The sequence below is a fragment of the Anolis carolinensis genome, chromosome 5 (assembly GCF_035594765.1).
Source record: "Anolis carolinensis isolate JA03-04 chromosome 5, rAnoCar3.1.pri, whole genome shotgun sequence".
NCBI classification, from domain to species: domain Eukaryota; kingdom Metazoa; phylum Chordata; class Lepidosauria; order Squamata; family Dactyloidae; genus Anolis; species Anolis carolinensis.
This window is the reverse complement of record NC_085845.1, coordinates 48,256,817-48,284,652: the sequence shown is the minus strand read 5'-3', so window position 1 is coordinate 48,284,652 and position 27,836 is coordinate 48,256,817. Positions and strand designations below refer to the sequence as shown.

At 40.8% G+C, this 27,836-nt stretch overlaps 1 protein-coding gene across 15 annotated transcripts in view; it reads left to right on the top strand.

Moving 5' to 3' along the window:
* The window catches only part of iqcm (IQ motif containing M), a 151,668-nt gene that overhangs the window by 61,688 nt on the left and 62,144 nt on the right, over positions 1-27,836 (top strand). For all 15 annotated transcript variants that reach the window (XM_062981046.1, XM_062981048.1, XM_062981047.1 and 12 more), the window contains 4 exons: positions 9,138-9,211; positions 15,873-16,062; positions 22,362-22,506; positions 27,126-27,260. In XM_062981046.1, the coding sequence (XP_062837116.1) occupies positions 9,138-9,211; positions 15,873-16,062; positions 22,362-22,506; positions 27,126-27,260 (544 nt within the window). The remainder of the gene's footprint in view (positions 1-9,137; positions 9,212-15,872; positions 16,063-22,361; positions 22,507-27,125; positions 27,261-27,836) is intronic.

The following is a 27,836-nucleotide window of genomic DNA, read 5'->3' as shown; positions in this document are numbered from 1 at the left end:
ACTGTTATAGCGAGCGACCAAGGCATCAACAGGATCGTCAGGCTCCATGGCAGACAGATCCCCAAGAGACCTCAGGAATCCCTCAGGATCCCTAAGTCTCCTGGGGCGGACCATCTTAATGGGTCCACCACCCCTGCGGAGGTTTACGGGTGTGGTGAGTCTTAAACTGATCAGATAATGGTCGGACCATGACAATGGAAGGATAGTTTGCTCTTCCACTCCAACCAAACCGTCGCCCGCAACAAAAACCAGGTTGAGTGTATGTCCAGCTTGATGAGTGGGACCCGATATCACTTGGGACAGTCCCATGGTCGTCATGGCGGCCATGAATTCCTGAGCTGCACCTGTCAAGGTGGCCTCAGCGTGAATGTTGAAATCTCCCAGCACCACCAGGCGCTGGGAACCCAGCACCACGCTAGAGACCATCTCTGCTAGCTCAGGCAGGGAGACTGCTGTGTCGCGGGGTGGACGGTACACCAGCAGAATCCCCAAACTGTCCCAGGTACCCACCCTCAGGTGGAGACACTCAAACCCGGCAGGTTGCAAAGCGGCGCATCTGACCAGGGCGATGGACTGCCGAAAGACCACCGCAACCCCACCTCCCCGCCCTCCCGGCCTGGCCTGCTGATGCACCCCGAAACCCGGAGGACAAAGTTGGGAAAGACTAACTCCACCCAGTTCATCCAGCCAGGTCTCGGTGATGCAAGCCAGATCCGCCTGCTCATCCAGGATTAATCCTGGATAATAGATGATTTACCCTTGACGGATCTGGCATTGAGCAGCAGGACCTTCAGCCTGGAGGGGCTGCCATCGAGGCTACCACACCTATCCTTCTCCAGGGTCGCAAGAACTCTGTTGCGCTTCTCCCTGGGAATCCGTCGACCGCAATTCCTCCTCCCCCACACGACCTCGATGGAACCAAACCCCACCCGGTTCCCACCCCCCAGGGAATCTGGCTCAGTTGGAACATCATTTGGAGAGTCTAGTCAACTCCCCAAGTCCAAATGACTGCTGGAATTTCCAACTAGCCTAGCTTCCAAGAAAGGGGACAAGTGGGGCCTACCGGAAAATCTTCGAGGAGTAGGGGAAGGCAACGATTGCTGGTAAGGGACTGAGAAAGATTGGGCCAGAACATCTAGATGCGACTTTTCTGAGGGAGGGGACCTACAGTGAGGATTGAACATCCTATTATCATTGGGCCTAGTTAGTGCTTGAGTATATAAAGACAAGTTGGCCACAAGAGGACGAATCACGGGGTCTACTATTACTTTTCTGATGGTGATGCCCCATAATAGCAGCCAGGACCTAAGGGCCCATAACTCCTCTATAATAGACTTATCCTCAAAGGTGGAAATGAGGCGAATAGAGCAATCGTGCGATTGATAGTCCTTCTGGAGCCACGTAATGGTCTTAATCTTGACTGTAGTCAGGCTCCCTGATAAAATTTGAACCAAGGACCTCTGGATCGCTCTTTTCGAGATCCATCTACCCCTATTCCATGTGGAGTCTCTAATTAGAAAGGCCAGTTGTTTCGTTTGCAAGGTATGGCCATGGCGGCACTCAACATGAGGAGGAGAGAAATCCCCCTCCAATGGAGCCTTCGTTGATGACTTCGCCACTCCCAAACCTATATCCATATCCATATCTTCCCTTCTCGGGCCAGTTTGTTCAGCACACATATCATCCATTCCCTCGATATTCCCATTATCCAATATTAACACCTTGCTGTCCTTTTGAAACCCAGGTATTCCCCCCCCCCCCCAAAATCTAAATGCCAACTGGATTCCCTCGAGTTATATCCAATATTATTCTCATCCTCAGGAACATCTTGATGTCTAGTGGCATTTGCCAGTTGCGAAATTCCCTTGATGAGATGATCTAGTTTCTCATTCACAGTTACAAGCTGTGAAAAAACGAGGCTAAAAGATCTGCCCATAAGGTGGCATAGCTGGGACAGTTCGCAGATCCCATATGTATCCAGTTGATTCATTTTCCACTAAAATATCAAAACCGTAGGGGAAAAACAAACAAACAAACAAAAAAAGAATACTAATGGCCCAGAGCAATTAAAAAGTGTAGGTTGAGTATACTCTATATACTTACATAGCTAAAATAAAATAACATAGAATTTTAAAAGGGACGGGAGAGAACAAAAAAGAGGAGAAAAGGCCAAGTGGCGGCAGCAACCGGTTCGTCTGATGAGGGAAACACTCATACAAGGACAACAGGTTCCATGACAAAGTCAGCAAAAAATAATCAATGGAAGGCCTCCGGACTGGCGAAGACTTTCCGAGTGGATCTTCTAGGGTGGTAAAAGTGCTGACTCCAATGGATGCAGCTTCTCCCTTGCCTTCTCTCACTGAGGCCCAGATGATATTCAGTCCAACAGGAGAAGGGAGGGGGGAGTGGGAAGGAGCTCTCACCTCCAGAAACACTGTAACTTCTCCCTTGCCTTCTCTCACTGAGACCCAGATGATATTCAGTCCAACAAGAGAAGGGAGGAGGGAGTAGGAAGGAGCTCTCACCTCCAGAAACGCTGTAACTTCTCCCTTGCCTTCTCTTACTGAGACCCAGATAATATTCAGTCCAACAGGAGAAGGGAGGAGGGAGTAGGAAGGAGCTCTCACCTCCAGAAACGCTGTAACTTCTCCCTTGCCTTCTCTCACTGAGACCCAGATGATATTCAGTCCAACAGGAGAAGGGAGGAGGGAGAAATCCTCACTTGGAGAAAAGGTGCCAGCAGATTGGAGGAGGGCGAATGTGGTCCCTATCTTCAAGAAGGGAAAAAAGAACAACTCAAACAATTACCGTCCGGTCAGCCTCACGTCGATACCAGGCAAGATTCTGGAAAAGATCATTAAGGAAGTGGTCTGCGAACACTTAGAAACAAATGCGGTCATTGCTAATAGTCAACACGGATTTACCAAAAACAAGTCATGCCAGACTAATCTGATCTCTTTTTTCGATAGAGTTACGAGTTGGGTCGATACAGGGAATGCTGTGGATGTAGCCTACCTGGATTTCAGTAAGGCCTTCGACAAAGTCCCCCACGACCTTCTGGCAAACAAACTAGTAAAATGTGGGCTAGACAAAACTACGGTTAGGTGGATCTGTAATTGGCTAAGCGAACGAACCCAAAGGGTGCTCACCAATGCGTCATCTTCATCATGGAAAGAAGTCACGAGTGGAGTGCCGCAGGGCTCCGTCCTGGGTCCGGTTCTGTTCAACATCTTTATTAACGACTTAGACGAAGGGTTAGAAGGCACGATCATCAAGTTTGCAGACGACACAAAACTGGGAGGGATAGTTAACACTCCAGAAGAAAGGAGCAGAATTCAAAACGATCTTGACAGACTAGAGAGATGGGCCGAAACTAAGAAAATGAAGTTCAACAGGGACAAATGCAAGATACTTCACTTCGGCAGAAAAAATGGAAATCAAAGATACAGAATGGGGGACGCCTGGCTTGACAGCAGTGTGTGCGAAAAAGACCTTGGAGTCGTCGTGGACAACAAGTTAAACATGAGCCAACAATGTGATGAGGCAGCTAAAATAGCCATCGGGATTCTGGCCTGCATCAATAGGGGTATAGCGTCTAGATCCAGGGAAGTCATGCTCCCCCTCTATTCTGCCTTGGTCAGACCACACCTGGAATACTGTGTCCAATTTTGGGCACCGCAGTTGAAGGGAGATGTTGACAAGCTGGAAAGCGTCCAGAGGAGGGCGACTAAAATGATTAAGGGTCTGGAGAACAAGCCCTATGAGGAGCGGCTTAAAGAGCTGGGCATGTTTAGTCTGCAGAAGAGAAGGCTGAGAGGAGACATGATAGCCATGCACAAATACATGAAGGGAAGTCATAGGGAGGAGGGAGCAAGCTTGTTTTCTGCTGCCCTGCAGACTAGGACACGGAACAATGGCTTCAAACTACAGGAAGGGAGTTTCCACCTGAACATCAGGAAGAACTTCCTCACTGTGAGAGCTGTTCGACAGTGGAACTCTCTCCCCCGGGCCGTGGTGGAGGCTCCTTCTTTGGAGGCTTTTAAGCAGAGGCTGGATGGCCATCTGTCGGGGGTGCTTTGAATGCGATTTCCTGCTTCTGAGCAGGGGGTTGGACTGGAAGGCCCATGAGGTCTCTTCCAACTCTACTATTCTGTGATTCTGTGATTCTGTGATTCTGCCGTTGCACTGCTTCGTCCCCCTCTCCTCCTCCCCATGCGCGTTGGCACCCACAGGTAAGCGCACTCGCGCACTCGCTCACAGCTGGGAAGGAAGGGGGAGGGGGAGGCCTGCTCACACACTCGCGGCCAGAATTTTCCCTTTGGCCGCGAGTGCATGAGCAGGCCTCCCCCTCCCCCTTCCTTCCCAGCTGTGAGCGAGAGTGTGCATGCGCTTACCTGTGGGTGCCCACACGCATGGGGAGGAGGAGAGGAGAGGAGAGGGGGATGAAGCGGCGCAATGGCACCTTTTCTCCAGGCAAGGATTTTAAAAAGGGGGGGAGGGGGGAAGAAGAAGATGATAGGGGGGAAATGGCGCACGTCTCTAACCATTACATGAGCCTGGGAGGAGGAGGCGGGTGTGTGTGTGCATGCATGCATGCATGTGCGCACGTGGGAGGGGAAAACAAAAACAAAAACAAAAAAGAAGCTGCTCATTAGCCTTAGGGCACTTGGAGGCGCTTCAACTGTGCCCCCAGAGGATGGCATCTTCAGCAACTGTTTAGTTTGCCTACTGGTTGGACCACCCCTGAGTGGAAGCTACAAACTTTAACACATGTATCTTCCTTCTAGCTTACCCGACTAGAAACTGACTTTTAAAAAATTCCCTCTTTTTTTCCAGCTAGCTCTGCCCGTTTCTTGCTAGCCCATCTAAAATGGATACATTTCTACTGCAGCAGCAGTGCTGGGTATTGCATCCCAAACCTTCACTGCTGTCTCTCCTCTTTTGCTACTGTGTTGTGGTGACCAGCAATTTTACATATAGAAATGGCAGACCTAAAATTTATTTGTATTTACTTGTCCTGTGAGTATACTTGCCTTCAAGTCCTCTGACTTATACAGACCCCTGAATTTCATATAATTTTATTTGTTCAGGCTGACTCATTTGACCATTGCAAATTGGCCCCAAGCCTGCACTGGGAAAAAAAAACAAAATTCAGCTCTAGCCAGAAGCCAATGTAGCTATGTGTGCCAGTATATAACAGGCAGGGTAAACAGTGGTCTCCTCCAAAATCTCGTATTGCAGAGCTTTCCAAATTCTGTGTCGGGACACACTAGTGTGTTGCCTATAGTCTCCAGTCATGTCACATGAAAAATGCTCCACTCCAGCCCCCACAAACAAAGGTTGCTGCTGTTCAAGTGTAGGTACTGTTGTAACTTTTATAATTTGCACAGTTTGTTAATTGAGTTGTAATGAATACCATTAAAATTGATAAACTTCTAATTTAGAAAAGGAAATTTATCAACAGTGATGTTTGTGATAAACCACATGGAGGAGCTATAAAAGAAACTACACAAGAATCAAGTGTAGTAAAGAAAGTGCAAAGGAAAATTTTTCAAACATAGTTTATACAGTAAAGATTATATGAAATGTATATATTAGAAGTAGGCAAAAAATGAGAAGAACCAGGAAAATTGGATATTTCAAAAGTCGGAAGCCATTTCTAAGACGTAACCTGGCACACAACAAATATTTTAGAAATCGAAACTCAATTCCATACTAGCGTTTTGTAAAGCTCGGAAGGCTCCCAGAGTAAGTTTCATTCAGTGAAAGAAAGCATAAGCACTAATGTATGAGTATTTCTGAAAGATGTGGGGAATGATCCCCTGTTATTTTGTGTCATTTGATAGAAATTTCAAGGAGATAGCTCTTGTATTTTTTAAAATCTTGTTTATAAAAACTTTCAAAATTCACCAAAATCCATGGATAAGTGGAACGTTATGAAATTTTTGTAGGCTAACAGTGGTAAATGTGTTTTACCGTTGTAGCAAGTTTCACCTCAATAGCTTTAAAAATGAAGGTGATGGGAGCCCTTGAAGTTTCCCCAATTATGGTAATTTAATTATGCGCATGCACAGTTTGAGAACGAGGAGCCATATGCCTATGCTAAATTACAATTCCCAGAATGCATCAGCATCAGAAAAAGCACAAATGGGTGGTACCAGCCATTTAGAATCAGTCTAATAATAATAAATACAATTATTGAATCTGCAAAGAGGACTAAATGAAGTAAGTAATAGTATAAATCTGTGCTAAGTTGAGGTTATGTGGTTGTGTATCATAAAGTCAAACAGACATTCAAGGAAATTTCTGTTGTTGCTTTTTTGTGGGATAAATTATTTTTGTCTAAACTTTTTAAAATCCCCAAAAATCTGTAGATGTGTGAATCTTTCTGAAACTTCTGGGGATTGATGCCTTGGTTATCTTGTACATTGTTTATAAAATTCAACTAGATAGCTCTTGTAGTTATTTTTTTAAAATGTTGTTTATAAAAACTTTGAAAATTTCCCCAAAATCCGTGGATAGGTGAAATGTTCTGCAATTTGGTGTTCTAACAGTGGTAAATCTGTTCTACCATTGTAGCAAGTTTCACTCCAATACCTTTAAAAATGAGGGAGAAAGGAGCCCCTGAAGTTTCCCCAATTATAGTACTTTAATTATGTGCATGCATAACAAAATTGCGTTACTCTCATTATAGTAATGAGATTTTCTCTTAAGTAAACTTTAGAAACACTTTAGAAATGAAGCACTAGCGCCCCTCAGTTTTGTAAGTACTTTTGAATTATTTTTAATGGACCGCACATGCCTATATATATAATACATTATTTTATAATCTATGTATTGCATGAAACTCTTATAAGGTTTAACCTCCAGTTTGTCAATAAAACTGAATTACCATGTTGCGAAAGGATGTCTGACTAAAAAATGTGTCACCAACATTAAAAGCTTGGACAGCTCTGCCTTGGTGTGTATACAAGGAACAGCAAAACATAGAGGACAGGGTGAAAGAGGATAAATCTCCCACATTATTCCTGACATATTAAAAAAGACATCTGCAGAAATGTGACAGCTCATGAAAGAAAAAAAAATCGCTGAATGCATTTTTGAAGAAGCTTTCAAGTGGACTCCAGAAGATAAGAGAGGAGTATAATACAATAAAATATACAAGAAAGAAAGCAAAATCGAGACAAGATTAATAAATGACAAGAAGTTATTAAAGAAAAAGAAAGGGAAAACAAAAAATACGCATCAAGCGAAATATATTACAGGAATTGAAACAATTAAAACTAGGGGAAAATAGAATATGTATAAGTAAATTGATAAAACAATTAGAAAGAACACTTATTATGCAGGCTTAGAGGAGAAGGTAAGAAAAAGATGGGATAATACAAGAAGACAGAAGACTAACACGAACGCCAGATTATAAGGATCAACGTGTCCTTGGAATAGAAGATATTGTAGATGGAGTTTCTTTATATGCTAGAGCAGGGGTCCCCAAACTAAGGCCCGGGGGCCGGATGTGGCCCTTCAAGGTCATTTACCTGCCCCCCACCCTCAGTTTTACACTTAGGCTTGCCCAAAGTCTGAAATGACTTGAAGGCACACAACAACAACAATCCTACTTAACTTGACTATCTCATTGGGCAGAAGCAGGCCCACACTTCCCATTGAAATCCTGATAGGTTTATGTTGGTTAAAATTGTTTTTATTTTTAAATATTGTATTGTTCATTCATTTACTAATAATGTGCTATGGTAATAATATAATATCTTGTGTATACATATAATATTGATAATAATATTATAATGTAATACAATATAATATTTATTGATTACAGTATTTCTACCCCGTCCTTCTCACCCAGTACAGGACTCAGGGCGGCTAATAATAATAATACAATGTAGTAATATTGTATAATATAATAATATTAATTATATATTAAATGTAATATTACTACAGTAGAGTCTCACTTATCCAAGGCTCACTTATCCAAGGTTCTGGATTATCCAAGGCATTTTTCTAGTCAATGTTTTCAATATATCATGATATTTTGGTGCTAAATTCGTAAATACAGTCATTACTACATAGCATTACTGCGTATTGAACTACTTTTTCTGTCAAATTTGTTGTGTAACATGATGTTTTGGTGCTTAATTTGTAAAATCATAACCTAATGTGATGTTTAATAGGCATTTTCTTAATCCCTCCTTATTATCCAAGATATTCGCTTATCCAAGGTTCTGCCGGCCCGTTTAGCTTGGATAAGTGAGACTCTACTGTAATAATAATATGGTATAGTGGTATAGTACAATATAGTAATATATAATGCTAATATTGTGCTATGCTAATAATATAATATTATTATATTCGGGGTGAGAGAGGGTGGAGTATAAATGTAGCAAATAAATAAATAAATAAATAAATAAATAAATGATTGTTGTTGGGGGTTTTTTTGCACTACAAATAAGACATGTGCAGTGTGCATAGAAATTTGTTCGTTTTTTTTCCCAAATGATAATTCGGCCCTTCAGCAATCTGAGGGACAATGAACCGGCCCTCTACTTTAAAAGTTTGAGGACCCCTGTGCAACAGAATATGTATAACAATATCCTCCCGCTCCACATCCCCAGTGATACAATAGTCTCCTGTATAGAGCTAATTTACTAGCAAAACTCGGTAACCTAAACCATACTTTGCTTTCTCTCCCATCCTTTATTCCCAATTTCCCCCCTTTCCTTTATGTCATAAAACTGTGAAAATGAAATAAAAAAACTTGTAAAGTTACAAAAAGGTTCAAATAGGAAAAAAAGTAAAATGAGGCTAAAAGGACAGCATGATATCAGGTTTCAGAGTCTCCATGATCCCTCGTGTTCATGGCTATTTATCCAGGTTTCACATGTGCTTTCCAAACATTTGGATCTGTGAAACAGTTGAGAGGGAAAAATGAATGCTTGAACAGTTATTGAGGTTTTGCAGAAGAATAGTACACAGGACAGTTTAGTAGTGCAAGGTCCTATGTTGTTGTAGCTGCTTCTGCTTTTCTACCAACAGCTCACTTTTGATCCAAAGTGCTGTAATTGTAAAGTGAATAGTCATGAATTTCTTTTAAGCAAATGCTTAATAAGCCATTTTGTTCTTAGATGCCACATCCGCCAAGTAGCAGACTGGAAAGGCACCAGCAGGAGACTAAACTCCATGGAAAGAAACCTTACAGGTGCTTTCAATTATTTTTTTTCTGAATGCAACCTGCATTACAACTAAATTGCTTTCCTTGGGGTATTTTTAGTACAAATGTTCTAAATTTGCAAAACAAAAATAATATGTTGGATCTGTTTTCAATGCAATTTAACTTTGTTAGATGCAAGATTCAGCACACCTAAGTGGATGTTGGTATTCAACCCTGATGCTCTCAGCATTTATATCAATCCACTAGCCTTTGCATTTCCCAGGGGAGTGTTTATTTGTTTCTTTAAATATTTGTATACTGTTCTCTATTGAAATCTCTGGGTGGTGTACAACAAAACAACATAATCAATTTAAAACCATGTAAACAGTGTAAAAAGTTTTTCTAAGTCTAAAAAATATAGAAAGTAATGTGAGAAATTAAAAAGACAGATTAAAAATGCATTCAGACATAGCTATGTGGCAAAGGGATCTGCATCTGCTTGTTTTACAAAATTTCTTTTCAGTTAATCTCCAAGGTGCTATAAGATCTCTTTGTAAACACGCTGAATATTGTAAAACAGTTTAAAACATGCACATGCATGGATATGTGTGAAACCAGTTAGACCCTAAAGTTTTTTGTAAACAACCATAATTTCACTTAGCATTGAACCAACAGCCATGTAGGTGCCACTCAGGCCTCTTAAGGGTGAGGACGACATTCTGTAACTAGGAAGAGAAGGTACTCTCTCATGTTCTGTGACCTAGAAATAACTGGGATCAAGACCTAAGGACCAAATCAGCCATGCTATTGTTGCACTTAAAATTTCGGATTTAAAGATACAAAGGACATCATTAGGCTTTTTTAATGTTTAGCATGCTGTGTTAGTTTTGCTTTAGTCTGACAATTCACTGTTGGGACTAGATTACTTGCTGGGAAGAGACTGGGAGAGTAGACTTCCATGTTACAAACTTTCTTAGATAGTTCACATAACGAGTCACACCTGTATAGTTGCTTTTTGTTTGGTTGGTTGGTTTTGTGATATATTATCTCTGGGATCTAATTTTCTCTCAAGGGGCAGTCTAACAGACACATTTTTTAATCCCCAAGAATATAAAATGTTCTTGGCATTGTCTAGGAAGAAGTCACATTTAGTAGCTCAATTATTGCTGCTCAGTTAATGTTCATTTGCTGTAAGGATGTCCTGAAGTCCATCATTTCAAGGACTGTGATGTTCCCTATGCTGACAATCACCTCCACCATTGTTTACCATAAATAAAGCTTATCATATTGCATGAAATCTTGGGAGAACCTGTAATTGCAGAAAGTTTTGGTCTGGAATACAGACCAGATGGAAAACATGCACCTATAGAATCCCCTTTCAGTATTGCTGTACTGTGTCGTTGGCTTCTGCTAAAAAAAGAGGTGCAGATTAGTGGTGTTCAATACCACTTTGGGCTGTATCATCTTATTAAGATTTTTCATGATGGCTGCTATTAAAATGAATTCAAAAGTCAAGCTTTTGGTCCAATCTTCTGCAGTAGTATGTCTTACAAGAAAAGTCAGACTGGTTGTTTGTTTAATTTAATGTATATTCTGCTTTGCTCCCATGTGGGACACATTGTACATTAAAAACAAAGTACCTAAAACAATACGTAAAATGTTTTTAAAAGTATTAAACAACAACAACAACAACAATTCTCTTTAAAAGATTAATTTAGAACAATTAAAAACACAATAAAGCATATTACACATAAAGAAGCAGCACACCTATATTTGTAAAAGTGGAGTCTTAGGGCTTTATTGCGCAGAATTGCTATTCCATAGCAGGCACAGTATCATAGATAACAGATATACAGGGATAAGCACCTATGACTGTGCATTTCTCTTTCATCATACAATTGTGCCAATTTGCTAATCTGGGGTCTTATGATTGCACTTCCACATATTTTCATAACTCATCTTCCGGCACTTGCATTGCTCCACAATTTTTTAAAGAGTAATTTTGCAGTTTTGGCAATATGTAACAAAAAGGGACATATAACAGAGAGATATCGAAGAAATAGAAATAAATTCAGCTCAAGAATAGCAAGGTGGAGGCGGAGTAGGAGAGCTGGTGAATCTTTTCCCCTGAAATCACTTTATACCAGTATGCTGGCACAGAAGCAGAAGGAATTTATCACACAAGGTAGGTGACAGGAATGTTGCAGGATTGTGGTCTGTTGATGGGTTTTTGCCTATCAGTAGAAGGGACAGGTTAATCGTGGGGAGGAGGACTATCAGGTGACAGTCCAGCTTCAATGCTGGTTTGCCTGCCACATGCGATAAGGTCCCTAAAAGGATGAGTGGCATTTTAATGCTGATTTTTAAATAAGTATGAATAGTATCAAGGTTGTGGAGAAAGTTATCTGAGTAGGCAGAGCCGTTCTGGAGGGTCCCATCAGGCCACACTTGCCTTCCCTCTGAATTAGATTTTGGAATCTAGGGCTTTGTACCATGCTAAAATTGCCGTGAGCATTTTTTCTATAGAATTACTTTTTAATTCTCTATTATCAAAGAGAATTACTTATGTCTCGGGCAGAGTATGCATTAGTTCAACATAGGTTAAAGGAAGGAAGCAGGAGGAATTGCGTGAATGGAAGCTAGATGAGTTTTATGGCATTCTGACAAGTGATATCCTCATCTAAAGGAATGTGTAGCAATCCATTAGCTACAAGGGTGTGGTATATGGTATGTATTTTTGTACTGTCTATTTCAGCTTTGCTTCTCTGGATATTGCATCCTTGTTCAACACAAACTGTATGATTTTTTTGCTGCTCTCCTATTGCAGTTCATAAATAAATCACCAATTATCTGTTCAAGTCCTCCAACAGTTTGCTGCTAATCCTCAACAGATTAATATGCTTTCAGCAGTAATCCTTTCATCTGCTGAAGTTCAAAGATGGTTAATCACTAAAGTTAGTGCTTGACAGAATTTCCAGTAAAATGGAACCTTCTTTCATCTCTGAGAGAACAGTTTAAATATTCTTTTCCATTTGTCTGCCTCCTAATAGCTTTACATCTGAGGCATTGACAGTCTGTTCTAGGAGTAGTTATCAACTCTTTTACCACATGATGTAAGTTACAAAAAAGAACAGTGCATGAAAAAATGGAGAATGCCTGATATAGAAAATTTAGTAGAAAATGGCTAATAGCAAAATAAATAAACAAATAAAAATATAATAAGCAAAATAAATAAACAAAAAATAATTCAGTTACATTTATGATAGAAGAAAGAAATTTAACCATTACATTGATAATAATTGTCTTTAAACTTTCACCAGAGTGAAGCTGAAAAATGTTACTTGTGCATTCTCTACTATAGATCCCATCCATGTTTTGAGCTGGTATTCAACAGTATTTTTCTTATTGATGACATCATTTGTCAATTCCAACAAAAATATTTCTGGTACAAACTGTATATTGTGTTGTAAAATTCTTAGGATTTTTTACATAGCAGATGCTGATTCTTGTGAACTGGATCAAAAAATCAATTGGAATGGCAATTTAGAGATATAGAAACAATTATGTTCTACCTGCCCGTAGAAGAGTTAAAGCCTGGCAAGCAATACTGATTGACAAACATGGATTCAACCACATAAGGATTCAAAGTTAAGCACTCAAAGCTCTGTGACTGAAGGACAGAGCAGTTTTATTCTTTGCCACATTCAGACTTTTGTGTATATATAAAAAGGCCTTTCAGTTCTTTTGAATTTGTCAAGAAATTATTGGGTTTTATAAAATGTTTATAAAAAATAAAAAATAAGCAAAATCATCAGCCATACTTGAGACACAGTATATTTGGAAAGAGATGTTAATGATTGTATCTGTCCCTCCAATATTTCACAGATGAAAACCACAACACGTATAAACAGGCAATATTGGGAGTGTGGTCAAGATAGCCTAAGAAGAAAACACACAAGCTAGGAAAGGCTGCATTAGTTTGATTTTGGGCAAGAAAAGATTCCCCTTTCTCTTCTCTCTGTTCAATCAATGGAGTGCAATGCTTTTGTACTTTGAACTCAGTTTGCAACAAGTGAAGTGAGCTGAGGATAAAGAGAGAATTGTGAGGAGGAGGGAGAATTTGGGATATTTTTAAAATAGCTGAAAAAGTTTGACAACAGAACCTTAATCAGGACTGTCCCTGCTAAATCGAGTATTTGGAAAGCATGTAATGTAGGCCTGATTTCTTCCTGGACCTTCCATGCTATATTCCTTCTTATTTCCTAATCAAGATTACTAAACTAGATGCAAAATCACATCAAGGCACTGAAGGCTTGGGGTGAGATGAGGTAGGGAAACTGCCAGGGTGCATTATCTCATATTCTGAATTTGATTTGTGACATGCTCTTGGCAGAAAGATTCCCTATCAGTGATTTAATGCTCCCTAATCGCCGTCTGTCCCGTAATTCAATGCACCATTTAAATATCTGAAAAAGGTTGGAGAACTATATAAGAAATGCATATGATGTCATACTGTGTTGGCTTTCCATGTCATTTTGTGGATTTTCAGAAGTCCACACATTGCCTTTCTTCCTCTGCACTTTTAGTGTTTAGTTGCTATCCAAAATTAAAAACAAGGAAATTGTACAATATAAGAAGAAGTGTTCTGTAACGATAACTAACAAGTAGTATTCCTTGCACTGCAACTCCTGCTCTCCATCTCATTGTCAGAGCCCATACACAATATACATTTATAGGGTTTTAATTCCATTTTAAATGCCTTGGCTGCTTTGTATGGAATCCTGAGATTAGCAGCCTAATGAGGCACGGTAATTTTCTGCCTGAGAAATCTAAACGCTCTTCCCTAAATTACAATCATCATAATTAAAGAAACAGTTAATACTTTGAATATTACTTGTTTGTTATGGAAGGCCTTTCAACTGAAATGTGTTTTGTATTTTTATTTTATCATTATCACAATAGTTACCTTTTAAAAATTGGTTTTAAATTAATATTGAATTCAATCAAACTTCTTTTTTAGTGTAAGTGTACCGAAATGCACTGTAAAATAATGTACTCCTTCGATATCTATACTCCATTAACACTGACTTTTCACTTTCTTCTTTATAAGACCTATAACATCATTCCAAAACCTGGTATCCTCGAGATGTGTACAACTACAATAACCATCATGCCACAAGGAAATGATGGGAGTTTAATCCCATTCAGCTGAGTGTGGGGTCACCAAATTGGAAAGACCAATCTCTCACCTTTGTCATTTATACTGTTATCTGTTGTTATTGTTGCTTTAATTATGACCACGTGTTCTTCAAAAAATACAGTGAGATTCTTTTTTTTAAAAGACCACCAAAAAACATTCCATTTTAGAATTATAACTGTTCTTGGTAGATATGCAACCTGTATATGAAAGAAGGCCTTCAGAGTTATCAGTGAAAATAACAGAATTTCTGCTTCAAGGTCACTGTATCACAAGCAACAGCTTCTTGGCTGAATATAATAGTATGCCAGCCAACTCAAAGCAAATTGCAATTACACTAGAAATTACATTTGGACAAAATAGGAAGGCTGGGCCTGTTAAAAGAGGCAGAATATTTGCTTTGAGAGAATAGGGGTTCATAGGTGATTGGATTGGGAAGAGGCAGACACTTGATCTTGAACTTGGCAACCCCTCCAGCTGGTTTAGCCACACATTTTCAGCTCAAAATCTATTTGGCCTTTACAACAGCCAAAATAAATGTCCCTTAATCACTTCCAACATATTAACAGATGGGTAAACAGCTTTTATAAATGGGGCATACAAAATACTTCAATATCAGCCAAAACTAATTAGTGGCAGTATATGAACTAAAACGTATAATTCAAATAATATATATATTAATGTAGATAAAAGTGTGGTCTGGTCTATCATTTTAAATCTCTGAAGATAATTTCATTAGGTTTCTGAATATTATGATGGGTTAAATTTAAAGCTGGGGAATATATATAGCTTTAATTTGCTTTTGCTCTAGTCCCATGCTGAAGACCCTCCACCAAATGGGCTGTACATTTATTGAAAGCCAAGCACCAGATTTTGATACCAGTATTTGGTTGCCACCAAATGGAAATATCTTTCTAGGTGGTGGGATTGTGTGCTCCTGTGAGTCAAGAGGTTATACTGACAATAGCAGTGCTTCTGGTAGGGTTTCAAATTTTTGCTGAGGAACCAGATTAAATGTGTCAAACAGCTACTGGGCTGCTGCTGCAGCATCAGTGGTGTGTACATTTCTAAGGAGCACTTGTAATCGAATATACTGGATGTACTAATACAGATATACAGATATACAAGCATCTATACATCTTGAAAATGTTTTTCATTCAGCCAGGCAAAGAAGCACTTTTTGGTGGTAATGTTAATCTCTCACTAAGCAGTTCCACCCACCACTAACTCCTCCTCCCAATGACACAGCAAAGTAATGCCACCTGTAAAACTGTGGGGTAGAACTGGGTTAAAGCCCAAAGAACCACACTGGAAGCAAATGGTCAAGAAAACTGTGTGCCTACAGCCACATTGCTGTCCATGATGCAATCTTCCATGACTTACAAGGCTGCTGCGGAAATCGTCTCTTCTGCTGACTTCAATGGGGGAAAAGTAATTAAGAAAACAGATGTTAAAAGCATCTTTCTTTTTTTATACTCTGTGCATCTCACCTTCTGTGTTTGTTTATTTTAGTAAAAGAGCTGCTTTAAATTTTGTTACTGAGAAGGTCAAAAGGATTGGGCCACACCTTGAAATCTTTGAAGCTTTCACACACCAACGAAAGCCACCTGCAAAGGAAGTACAGGCTTCTGCTGCCGTTTGTCTTCAGAAAAGTGTCAGAGGATGGCTTGAACGTGTCCAATACAACAGATTACAAATGAAGGTAATGTTGTGATGAATGCATCACACAACAGTGATGGATACTTGTCTTTTAAGGCCCCATCTACACTGACCACTTCGATCAATGTAAGGTTGGATCAGTCTGCGGACAGTTACAAAATGCATGGGAGCTGATCCGACTTAACCCGGGGAAAGCTGCTTAACATGGCTTTCATCCCAGTTAACCTAACTCGGGGGAAGGTCTGACTCCTGCTTCGTGAGTCAGGCTATCCCCCAAGTTAGAGCAATCCAGACAGTTACAATTCTAGGCAGCTCAGGCTCAGGCAGCCCAGAGATGCAGGACAGCTGTCCTCTTTTGCTCTTTCTCCCTGTCTCCTTCTGAGGGTTGATCATCTTTTTTTGTGTCATGTGACCCATGAAGAGGAATAGAGGGAGGAACCCATAAAAGAGGATGGAAGAAAGAAGAATGACCCCCCTCCCCAACACACACACCATCAAGGAGGAGGTCTCTTTGCTGCTGTTGCCAGTAGAACATTGGGGGAGGGGGATGGTAATTGGGACCCTACCCATCAACATTGAACCAGATTTGATGGGGCTGGGCAGTAGGGATTCTCTGAACATGTCATCCCAGACTCTGGTTCCAGTCCACTTTAGTTGTCAGTGTAAAACTAAGTGAAGCTTGCAGTAAGCAGTTTCCTAAGTAGCTTCAACATGAACATATTAGTTTAACATTTGGGTTAGGAGATTATATTAGGAGGGTTAGTGGTGCATTCATTTCTACCTTTGTTCCCCTTATTTTGCCCAAGGGAGTGGAAACCTTTTCAAATCCATGACTGAATTTAATCTTGGAAAATTTCTCATTTCAGTGGTGGATAGTGCCAAAGGAAAAAGGGTGGGACAAACAGTGGATACCTTTTAGCAAAACACAACCCAAAATCCACAGGTAAACAAGACCATTAGTAGGATAACCTGGAGCCCCCGGTGGAGTAGTGGGTTAAAGCCTTGTAACTTGAAGATTGGGCAGCTGATCTGCAAGCTGCCAGGTTCGAATCCCATCTGGGGAGAGCGCGGATGAGCTCCCTCTATCAGCTCCAGCTCCATGCGGGGACATGAGTGAAGCCTCCCACAAGGATGGTAAAACATCAAAACATCCAAGCGATCCCTGGGCAATGTCCTTTCAGACGGCCAATTCTCTCACTCCAGAAGCGACTTGCAGTTTCTCAAGTTGCTCCTGACACGAAAAAAAGTAGGATAACCTACAATTACACCACAGCCTGCAAACCTTTGAATTCTTCAGAATTCTTCACAAGCCTAACTTGCTGAAAACAAAATAGAGGGGGTAAAGAAATGGCAAATTAAAAATTTGACAAATAATATACACTGGGTTTAAATTCAGTTCTAAGGAGGCATGTTATACAATATTATTGGGTTACTGGTATACATACAGATATTATATAACATCTAGCAATATTAGCTGGGATGAACACAAAACGGTGGGCCTCTGTCTTTAGAAATAAGAGAACAGTAGCAACTGAAGCATTTGCCTCTTTCCTTCAGTGAATTGTAGATGTGTCTTGGACATGATACAGTAGAAGCATATTTTAATTTAGAACTCTTATGGAAAGTAATCAAGCCTTAGGTACATCATTTCAATCTTTTAGAATGGAGGGAAAGTCTATAGAAAAGCTGGGAAACCACCAAATGATGGGATCATGCAGAAGAGGCTTGGCCATCTGGAAAAGCTCAGAGCTCTCCAGGATTTGAGGCTCCATATGCTTACAGTACTCCGAGGATCCATATGAGTACATAAAGAACCTATTCAAATGGGCTAAACATTGGCGGAGGTGATGGTTTTTTTGTAGTTTCACCACAGAGCTCACTGGCTTCTATTACACACTGGACAAGTACTTCTGGGTGGCTCCATGGCGAAACTGCCAAAAAACCCCTGCCGCTGTTGCCAAAAAATAGCTGGCAGCACATGATGGAAGGCTTCCCATCTTTCCATAGAGAGATGGGTTGAGCTGGCTTCCTGAGGCTTCCCCCTGTGTGATGAAGTAGGGGGAAAGCCAGGACAGTGTGGGGCATGGGCGACAGGTCCCTATGCTTCCTGTGTGGGCGCCGCCGGGATTGCCACAATCTGTGGTGATACTCTGTGATTTTGGCGGCCTGTGTGAGGAGGTCCAAAGTGTTACTTTCTGTGCAAACTATTATGGTACTCTAACTGAAAACTGCAGTCAATATAGTAAGTAAACAAACACTTAAATTGATATGTCAAGAACAAATCCACATTTGCTATTACAGAAGTTTTATTCCCAACTGCTTCAGGTTATTCTGGAACTGCCCTGCCACCAAAAGTATGTTAGGAATAAGGTCCAGCATCTGAATGGCTTTGCCATAGCCTTGAGCAACTGTGGGAGAATTGGTCATAAAACAGAGAGAGGATTCACTGTGTTGTCGAAGGCTTTCATGGCCGGGATCACAGGGTTGTTGTATGTCTTTCGGGCTGTGTGGCCATGTTCCAGAAGCATGTTCTGGAACATGGCCACACAGCCCGAAAGACATACAACAACCCCAGAGGATTCACTGTCCCAGCAATATATATAACAATTGTGTTGTCGAAGACAATGGTATCTAACAACTACCATTGTTTTATGTACACTCTTGAGAACATTTAATTTGTGCATCTCTAAGACCTCATCTACACTGATCATTTGTTATAAAAATTGGTTCCCAATCCTTGCCTCCATTTCGACAGATAGTAAGCATGCATTGATTTCTCCCTTAATTCTAAAAAAAACCCTTCAATGAACTCCCCCCTGGAATGTTGTCTAACCTTTCCCCACATCCCTCAGGGGATAGGTCACATTTAGCATAATCCCATTACATAATCCCTTTACAATACCCTGGAAAAGTAACAAGGAGAGCATAATGGCTCTCTTGGAAGAGCCACAAGGCTTGTCATAATATTATCTGATTTTATCCTGGGATTTTATCCTACGCATCAGGCGGGACACACGCTAGATCTGATCTTCAGTGCAGGAATTCAAGTGACCCAAGTCTCTACTATAGAGGTTCCATGGTCAGATCACTCTGCCCTAAGAGTCCGGTTGGAGCATGCCTTCCCACCCAACAAGGGTGCCGAGCTGATCTGGGCTCGGCCAAGGAATCTTATGGAACCCAGTAGGTTCCGGAATGCTCTGAGAGAACTGGAGCCTGTCACCGACTCGATCGATGCACAGGTGGACTTATGGAACACCAGGCTATCCAATGCACTCGATGAGATCGCCCCTAGATGCCCTCTCCAACCCCACCGAAACCGGTCTCTTTGGTTCACCGAGGAACTTCGACCGATGAAGCGGGAAAAGAGACGGCTAGAGAGCGTGTGGCGAGAACTCCGTGACGGAGTATCGAGATCAGCTTAAATGGAGTCCTATGTACATGCTATCATTGAAGCAAAGCAAGCATATTACGCCTCTCTGATAGCGTCTGCCAGCTCACGCCCGGCAAAATTGTTTAAAATTATTCGATCTTTAACAACAGTCCCTATTGTCCCAAAAAGTGATGATCAGGCCCTTTCAGCTGAGGCTTTTCAGAGCTATTTTGCCAACAAGATCTCGCTACTACGCCGGGACCTCCCTGCCACAATCGACACAGTGAGAGAACTTGAGACTCTGTGGCCACTTGCTGGACCCACCCTCGACCGGTTCATCCTGCTGGACGCAGAGGCTCTCGATAGGCTCATAGCTGCAGCTAGACCAACCACTTGCTCCCTTGATCAGTGTCCCTCTTGGTTGGTGAAATCCTGCCTGGAGGGATTACGCAACCTGCTGCTGAAGATAATAAACAGCTCCCTTGAGCAAGGAGTATTTCCAGAGGGCTTAAAAGAGGCGGTGGTCTCTCCTCTGCTGAAAAACCCAGATTCAGATCGCTTGGTTCCCTCCAGCTACCGCCCAGTTTCAAATCTTTCATTTCTGGGCAAGGCGATTGAGAGGGCAGTAGCGGTGCAGCTGCAGCAGTTCCTAGATGACACAGCCGGACTGGATCCTTTCCAGTCTGGCTTCCGTGCGGGGCATGGGACAGAGACTGTATTGGTTTCCATCACGGATCATCTCCGATGCCAGCTTGACCAGGGCGGGTCAGTGCTGCTTGTGTTATTGGATCTCACAGCAGCATTTGACACAGTCGATCACAATCTGCTGACCCACCGCCTTGCCATTGCTGGAGTCAGGGGGACAGCTTTAAATTGGCTGGCCTCCTTTCTTCACAACCGTGGACAGCGAGTGGAGAGGGGAGGCCTGGTCTCTGAGAGGTCCCCTCTACTTTGTGGGGTTCCTCAGGGGGCCATTCTCTCCCCTCTGTTGTTTAACATCTATATGTGACCACTTGCTCAGCTGGTCCGAGATTTCAGGCTCGAGTTTTATCAATATGCTGATGACACTCAGTTTGTGTTAAAGATGGAAGGCCGACCGGATTCTGTACCCAACAGTTTTCATCAGTGCCTCGAGGCCATTATTGGATGGTTGCGTTCCAGTAGGTTGAGGGTGAATCCAGCAAAGACAGAGATTCTATGACTGGGCCGACCGGGCAGTGGGGATATCCAATTGCCAACCCTGGATGGCGAAGCGCTACGCCCGTCTTCACTAGTAAAGAGTCTGGGAGTCCTCTTCGACCCTTCACTGACGATGGAGGCCCAGGTCTCAGCTGTTAGCAAAACCGCCTTTTTTCAACTTCGGCAGGCTAGACGGCTAGCCCCCTATCTGTCTAGGGACAACCTGGCTATGGTGATCCAGGCTACGGTCATCTCGAGACTGGACTACTGTAATGCCCTTTACATTGGCCTTCCTGTGTCGGTGATCCGGAAGCTCAAATTGGTGCAAAATGCAGCTGCCTGGCTCCTTGCGGGAGTCCCAATGAGATGCTACATAACACCAATCTTACTGCAGCTGCACTGGTTACCAATTGAGCACCGGATCACTGAGGGACCGCCTCACTCCCTACAAACCCCAGAGATCCCTCAGTTCTGAGGACCAAGACCTGTTGGAAGTCCCCAGTTTTAAGACCTTGCATCTAACAGCAACTAGATGCAGAGCCTTTTCAGCAGTGGCGCCATCTCTCTGGAACACCTTGCCACCTGAAGTTCATGCCTTGCGGGACTTGTCGGCCTTCTGCAGGGCATGTAAGACACACCTGTTTCGGCAGGCTTTTGAGTTCTGTTATTGATGTTTTAAAAGGTGTTTTTAGGATGTTTTTAAGATGTTTTTTAAAGATGTTTTTAAGATGTTTTTAAGATGTTTTTAAATTGTTGATTTTAGCCGGTTCTTGTAAGCCGCCCCGAGCCCTAGGGGAGTGGTGGCATATAAGTTTGAAAAATTAGTAAATAAATAAATAAATAAATAAATAAATGTGTTCTTCCAAACCCCCTTCCATGAGGTCTCCATTGTATATGCCAACACCCTGAGTACATTTTAACCAGACTGGCACCCATTATATTCACTGGGGCTGAGATATCAAAACCCATTTCAGCCCATTATCGCTTGCCCCACCATATTCCTTTCTGATCTCATCCCGCTCCTGGGCGAATCAAAGAACAGACGCAGATCTTTAAAACAGTGACAGTTTATTAAATTTCCTGCCATTACTGGATCCAACCAGCAATTATGATGGAGGGAGCCTAGACCAAGCAGGGAACAAATCCTAGCAGGCCACATTGTGGATCAGTCAGGATCTATCATGGCAATGTACATTTGTTTTGAAGAGCTGTCAAAGTGCTATAAATATTTCAGTATGTTTGCATGGAAGTATGTCAGTTTTTTTAGAGTGCAGACTCCACTGACATCCTCTTTGGCCAAAGAGAATAAATGCCTCTGGTTTTGCCTTCAGTCCATCTGTATCTCATTCGATCTTTTGGGAGCTAAGCATTCTGGACCCCGAACCTGTGACTTTAGTGGAGCTGAAATCACATAACATATTTAGTGCCGTTCGAAGCTAGCTTCAAACTGTGGCAGCCAGACAACAAGCTGCCACAAAAACATGTGAGAGAAAGCCCGTGGTTTGTGTAATCACCATCTGGGTCTCAAACTGGTTTCAGGATATCATGTGTAATAATCAGCACAGTTAAACCACTTTCTTCAATTCTGGTTTGAAACTGCATTAAATGGTGTCCTAAGTGTAGTCACTCAGCTGTGGATTTTGTTTTAAATCCCAACCAATTTTTGCTTCTTTTCATCACCTTGAATCATTTCTTGATTACCAAATCTATCATTTCTGCCCCTCATTTACTTTCCTCTGTAACTACTTATCCTCACCCCAATAAATTAGCATGATATATATCTGTAATTACAGGCTAGGAACCATGGGCCAAGTTTATCAGCTGTTGTAAGGGAATACCGTAAAATGATGGCTCGCATAAAACGCCGAAGTGGGATCTTGGATGTAAGCACACCATTAGTATTTGAAGAACTAGAAGACTGGCTTGACAAGAAACAGTGTAGGTATCAATAATATCACTTTATAGGCAACCCTTTATTCATATTATCATTACAGTATCTGATTTTTTATTTTTAGAAATTTGCTTCTAAATCTAAATTGTTAGAAGGTGCAACATCCACTTGTATTCTCCAGGGCTTATTGCATTGTTCCAAAGCCTGTTTTTCCTAGGTGAAAGGTTCTTAATTATTATGAAAAGGAGGTGGCTTTGTAGATATACCATTGTTCAATAACAGGTTTTGCTTGCAAACAACTGCTAGTTTACCACCTGCATATCCATTTAAAATTATTAGATGCTGTGAAAGAAACCACTGTTTATTGACTGGTATAAGGCACATTCCTAATTTGTTCAGTTCCGAGTTGTATATACCATAGTTCACAAAGGCTTAAAAATCTCCAGCCTTTATGATGTCACAAGACTAATTTTTTCTGCACCAGACTATATGGCTGTTTATAGTATGAATGAGGAAGACTCAATCAATGCAAATGGAAAACAAGAGCATAGGAAGGGCAGAACCGACACCCTTGCCAAATGTTTTTTTTTCTTCTGTACCTCTTTCCCTCAATTTTTTTTTTCCAGTTGTACTTCAAAAACAGAATCTGAGAAAATGATTCAACATTCATTCATGTCCAGTTTGGTGCAAGTACACTAGAACTATGGCAAACCCATCTCTCTTAATGCTTTCAAATGGCAACTTGGTGATTTGCAGTGAGAAACTGCAAATCACTAACTGCAAAGCACTGTAAAGCACTGCAAATCACTAAGTTGCCATTTGAAAGCATTAAGAGAGACAGGTTTGCCACAGCTCTAGTGTATTTGTCTTATCACTTATACAGATGCTAACAACACAACCTTTTGATGTGGTGAGCACAACATATTGTGTGCACTTGCTTGCCAGCATTGCATATTCCAGAAGATAATAGTGATAGCAGGTATAAATGCCATGTAATAGATAAGACACATGCATTAGAAAACCTTTTAATATGACATGGAATACACAGAGGGCTGGCAAAAAAATGTTGGCAGCCTCCACATGTACCTTGGAATGTTTAAATTGATCCCCAGAAAGGAAGTCATGGATCAAATTGGCAAGTAGGGGATATTCATACCAAAATTGTTTGAGAAACCAAAACAACTTTCAAAAAGCAAAAGGGGAGTAACATAAGTAAAGTAGCGAAACAATAGGCAACAGCTGTTACACCATTCAGTACATCCCAAAGTATTCAATGAAAAATTTATACACATATGGATTAAGTTGATCTTTTCCTGTCTGATGTCAGAAAACGTGTCTTTGAAAACACAGACTTCCAGCACCTTGATGTAGTCTGTGGTAGTGGAGGAAGTAATCTAGTGATAGCACTTGTTCATGGAAACAAATCCAAATGGGGTGATGGCGAGGCATGAGATCTGTAACATCTTTGGTTCTCCATTTTTTAAAGATAGAGAGGTAGGCTAAATGAAATCATTAGTCACAATTACAGTTAAAATTATTGAATAAATTGGTGTTGATTCAATGAATCTACAATAGTTGTGAATCAACCAATAACTTCTAGAATTTTTCAAAAGATTTTTCAGAAACCTAAATCTAATTGCTAGTTACAAAAAAAGGGTGAATCAATCAATTTACATATGTGTTGATTTACCATAATGCAATTGATTTGATGGGTCTGCTTGACTTGGTGCAATTATTTGGATTAGGCCAGTGTGGGCAAACATTAAGCTTCAGGTGAGAAGGGCGGGATATAAATATTGGAAATAAAATGCTACCAAAATGGCTGCCACATTTTAGAATAATGAAATCTTTGAACCACATTATATCACTTGTTTAGAAAAACTCTATGCAGAATGGACAAAAAAATTACCCACTGTCAATTCGGTAAAGTGCCCCTCCAAACAGATTAAATGTTTGGTAAAATTAAAACTTTTTCCACTTACAATCCCTTTTCATTAGGAATGTTTTATGTGACTCCAGGTATATATGTATATAAAATAGGTATACAAATCAAACACTTACTGATAATAAATCATGAAGAAATGTATTTTAAAATACTGATTTGGTATACATAAAATTTTACAATTTATTAAAGATTAAAAACAATATGTATGATTTGGTATACAGTACATACAATTTTACAATTTTTTTAAAGATTGACATCCTTTCAAATATTTAAACATGACTATCATGTCCTGTCTATTCACACACATGCACACAGTCCACATCCTTTCCTCACACCTCTATACAGGTGGTCTTAACTTTTCCCATTTGCTGCACATCATTGCTAACAAATTTATGTAAATATCTAAAACAGCTACTAGATGGCATTCTGTAACCCTTTTTCTGTTGCAAAATTTTTCACAACCTCAATATTCAGTTAAGGTGATCCCATTTGGGTTTGCAACCCACAGTCTTCACTTCACTTCACTTTATTTCTAAATTAGTCGCTCTCCACCAGAGTGCTCTGAGCAACTTACAATTTAAAATATAATTCCACAATATAAAAACATTCAACATAAAAACATTCAACCTAAAAACATTCAACAGTGACTATTTGGCAAATTAGATCTAATTTACTTAAATGCACAACCAAACATCCAAGTCTTGAGCGCTTTTACAAAAGGTCGCAACTCCGACATTGCTCTAACATATGGAGGCAATGAGTTCCACAGCATTGGAGCATAGATTGAAAAGGCTCTACACCTTGTAGCTTCCAGGTGTACCTCCCTAGGGCCCGGTACGTATAGGAGATTTTCCTGGGAGGATCGAGGTGACCACTGATGGAAGAAAGGAATGAGGCGGTCCCTAAGATATAATGGTCCTTGGCCATTTCGAGCTCTAAATGTTAGGATCAGTATCTTGTAAGAGATCTGATGTTCTATTGGTAGCCAATGCAGTTGTTTCAGAATCGGTGTAATATGGGATCTTATAGATGATCCCACTAGCAGCCTGGCCACCGCATTTTGGACCATTTGGATCTTATGGGTTTTTGTCTTTGGAAGGCCGGCATATAAGGCATTACAATAATCCAACCTAGTGGTGACTGTTGCATGGATTACCATTGCCAATGCTTCTGTCGAAAGGTAGGATGCCAATTTCCTTGCCTGGCGAAGATGAAAAAAGGCCTGCTTACTTATGGCAGTGATCTGGGCCTCCATTGTCAGCGATGAGTCCAACACAACCCCAAGGCTTTTAACAGTAGCAGACGGAACCAGAACTTCCCCATTGAAATCAGGCAGTGACTGGGTTAACTCTGGTGGCTGGCCGGGCCAGAGTATTTCAGTTTTTGCGGGATTCACTTTTAGTCTACTCGCTCGCAGCCAACTCATCACTGCTTCCAAACACAGCTTAAAGTTCTCAGGAATCGTGGTTGTCCCAGGTTCGAGATGCAAGAGTAGCTGGGTATCATCTGCATACTGGTAGCACTCTATGCCAAAGCTCCGCACTAGTCCAGCAAGTGGTCGGACGTAGATGTTAAATAACAGGGCCGAAAGGATAGCACCCTGGGGAACTCCACAGCAAAGGCAGGAGCTCTCAGAGCTTTGGCCTGATCACTCCACCCTCTGTCTCTGGTCCCGGAGAAACAAATTGAACCATTAAAGAGCTAAACCTCGTACACCAGACATAGCCAATCAATGGATCAGCAAGTCATGGTCCACAGTGTCGAATGCAGCTGTAAGGTTCAAGAGTACCAATAGCGCTGATCCACCTCGGTCTAACTGACGACGAATTTCGTCAGTAATAGCTACCAAGACAGTCTCTGTCCCATGACCTGAACAAAAGCCTGATTGAAAGGGGTCTAAGCCCGCAGTCTCATCTAAGAATTGCTATAGCTGTCCCGTCACTGTCCGTTCAATCACCTTGCTCAAAAACAGAAGGGTTTGAAACTGGGCGGTAGTTACTAGGTATGGTGGCGTCTAGACTTGGTTTGTTCAGAACAGTCAAAGAAGCTTCAGTCTAGGAAACTCTGATATTTCATTCAAATTTCTCAAGTGAGTCGTGATGTGTGCTAGAGCCACAGAATGAGAACTCCTTATGGGAAACCAAGAATTTCTAAGATGAAAAGGAAGTACTGTTCAGACTTTTAATATGACATATAAGATCAGAAAGAAATTTATTGAAGAATATTTAGACTTGTAGTATAAGTCATATCTACACCTGACTTTGGTACTTCAGAATAGAACATGTATTTTTTTTATTTTGTTATTTCTAGCCAACTATATACGAAGGACCTCATCAAACTAGAGCATGGACCCACTTTAAATTCAGTTTCTGCCTTCTGCAGAATTTTGGGGCTTGTCGTTTTGGGTGGGTCTTGGGCGTCACTAAACTACAAACCCCAAAATTTCGCAAGAGGCAGAAACTGGATTTAAAGTGGATCCATGCTCTTTGTGTGAAGAAGCTACTGTTTGCAAACTCTGAATCTTAAATTGTATAAGAATAATGTTTATGTAAGTACTTCAGAATATAATATACAATTGTGATTATGTTTTTTAAATTTTTAACCAATTATATACTTTACTATTTTTAAAAAGTTGCTCTTAAATTATACAAAAATTAGTTTTATTTCTTAAACAATAAAAAGTAGTGAAAGTAATGCTCCTTTAACCCATTTAACTTCTAGTGTTTGAAACCATGTATACAAAGAGAGTGCAATTGAAAGAGTTCGATCAGAATGAACTTCCCAAGTTTTTCAGAGATTGTGGCCGTTTTCCATCTCAGAGTGAAATAAACAATGTTTTGAAATTGATCTTAGAAGGTAAGAAAATTTCAGGTTTTTCTGTTTTGCAGAGGTTGTAGAGATTATTATTCTTAGGCTTAAAGTGTGAAAATTTAGTTCTTGGGAAAACCTTAGCCATAAAGGTTGAAAACACTAACAATTAAATAAATGCACATCTTGTTTGGGTAGCCTTCAGATCCTCCATCATGTTAATAGGCAATTTTGAAAAATTGATCAAATCCCCTGTTAAACATAGCAAAGAGTAACACCTATTTAAAGATGAATTTTTATACATTTCTAAAATGTTGATATTTATATTTAATTCTCCGGTGCATTATTAGGGCAGATTATATGGTCAAGAAACACAAAAGCTGCTAAAGGGGCATACAATTAGAATACCTATGAGCAACATTGTAATGGAACTGTGGTTTAACCCTACCAGTTGTGGCTCTTGTTTGTTCTTTCCTCCTCCTCTTTTTCTATGTGGAAGAGTAAAAGGAGGTATACCTGAACTGTTGAAGTAGTTGTGTTTCCACATGGTGTTCCCAATAGTCATGTGCATTTGAGCCAAAAAACATGCTGTTTTCGGGTCCATTTTCATCTGACCCCTCATTT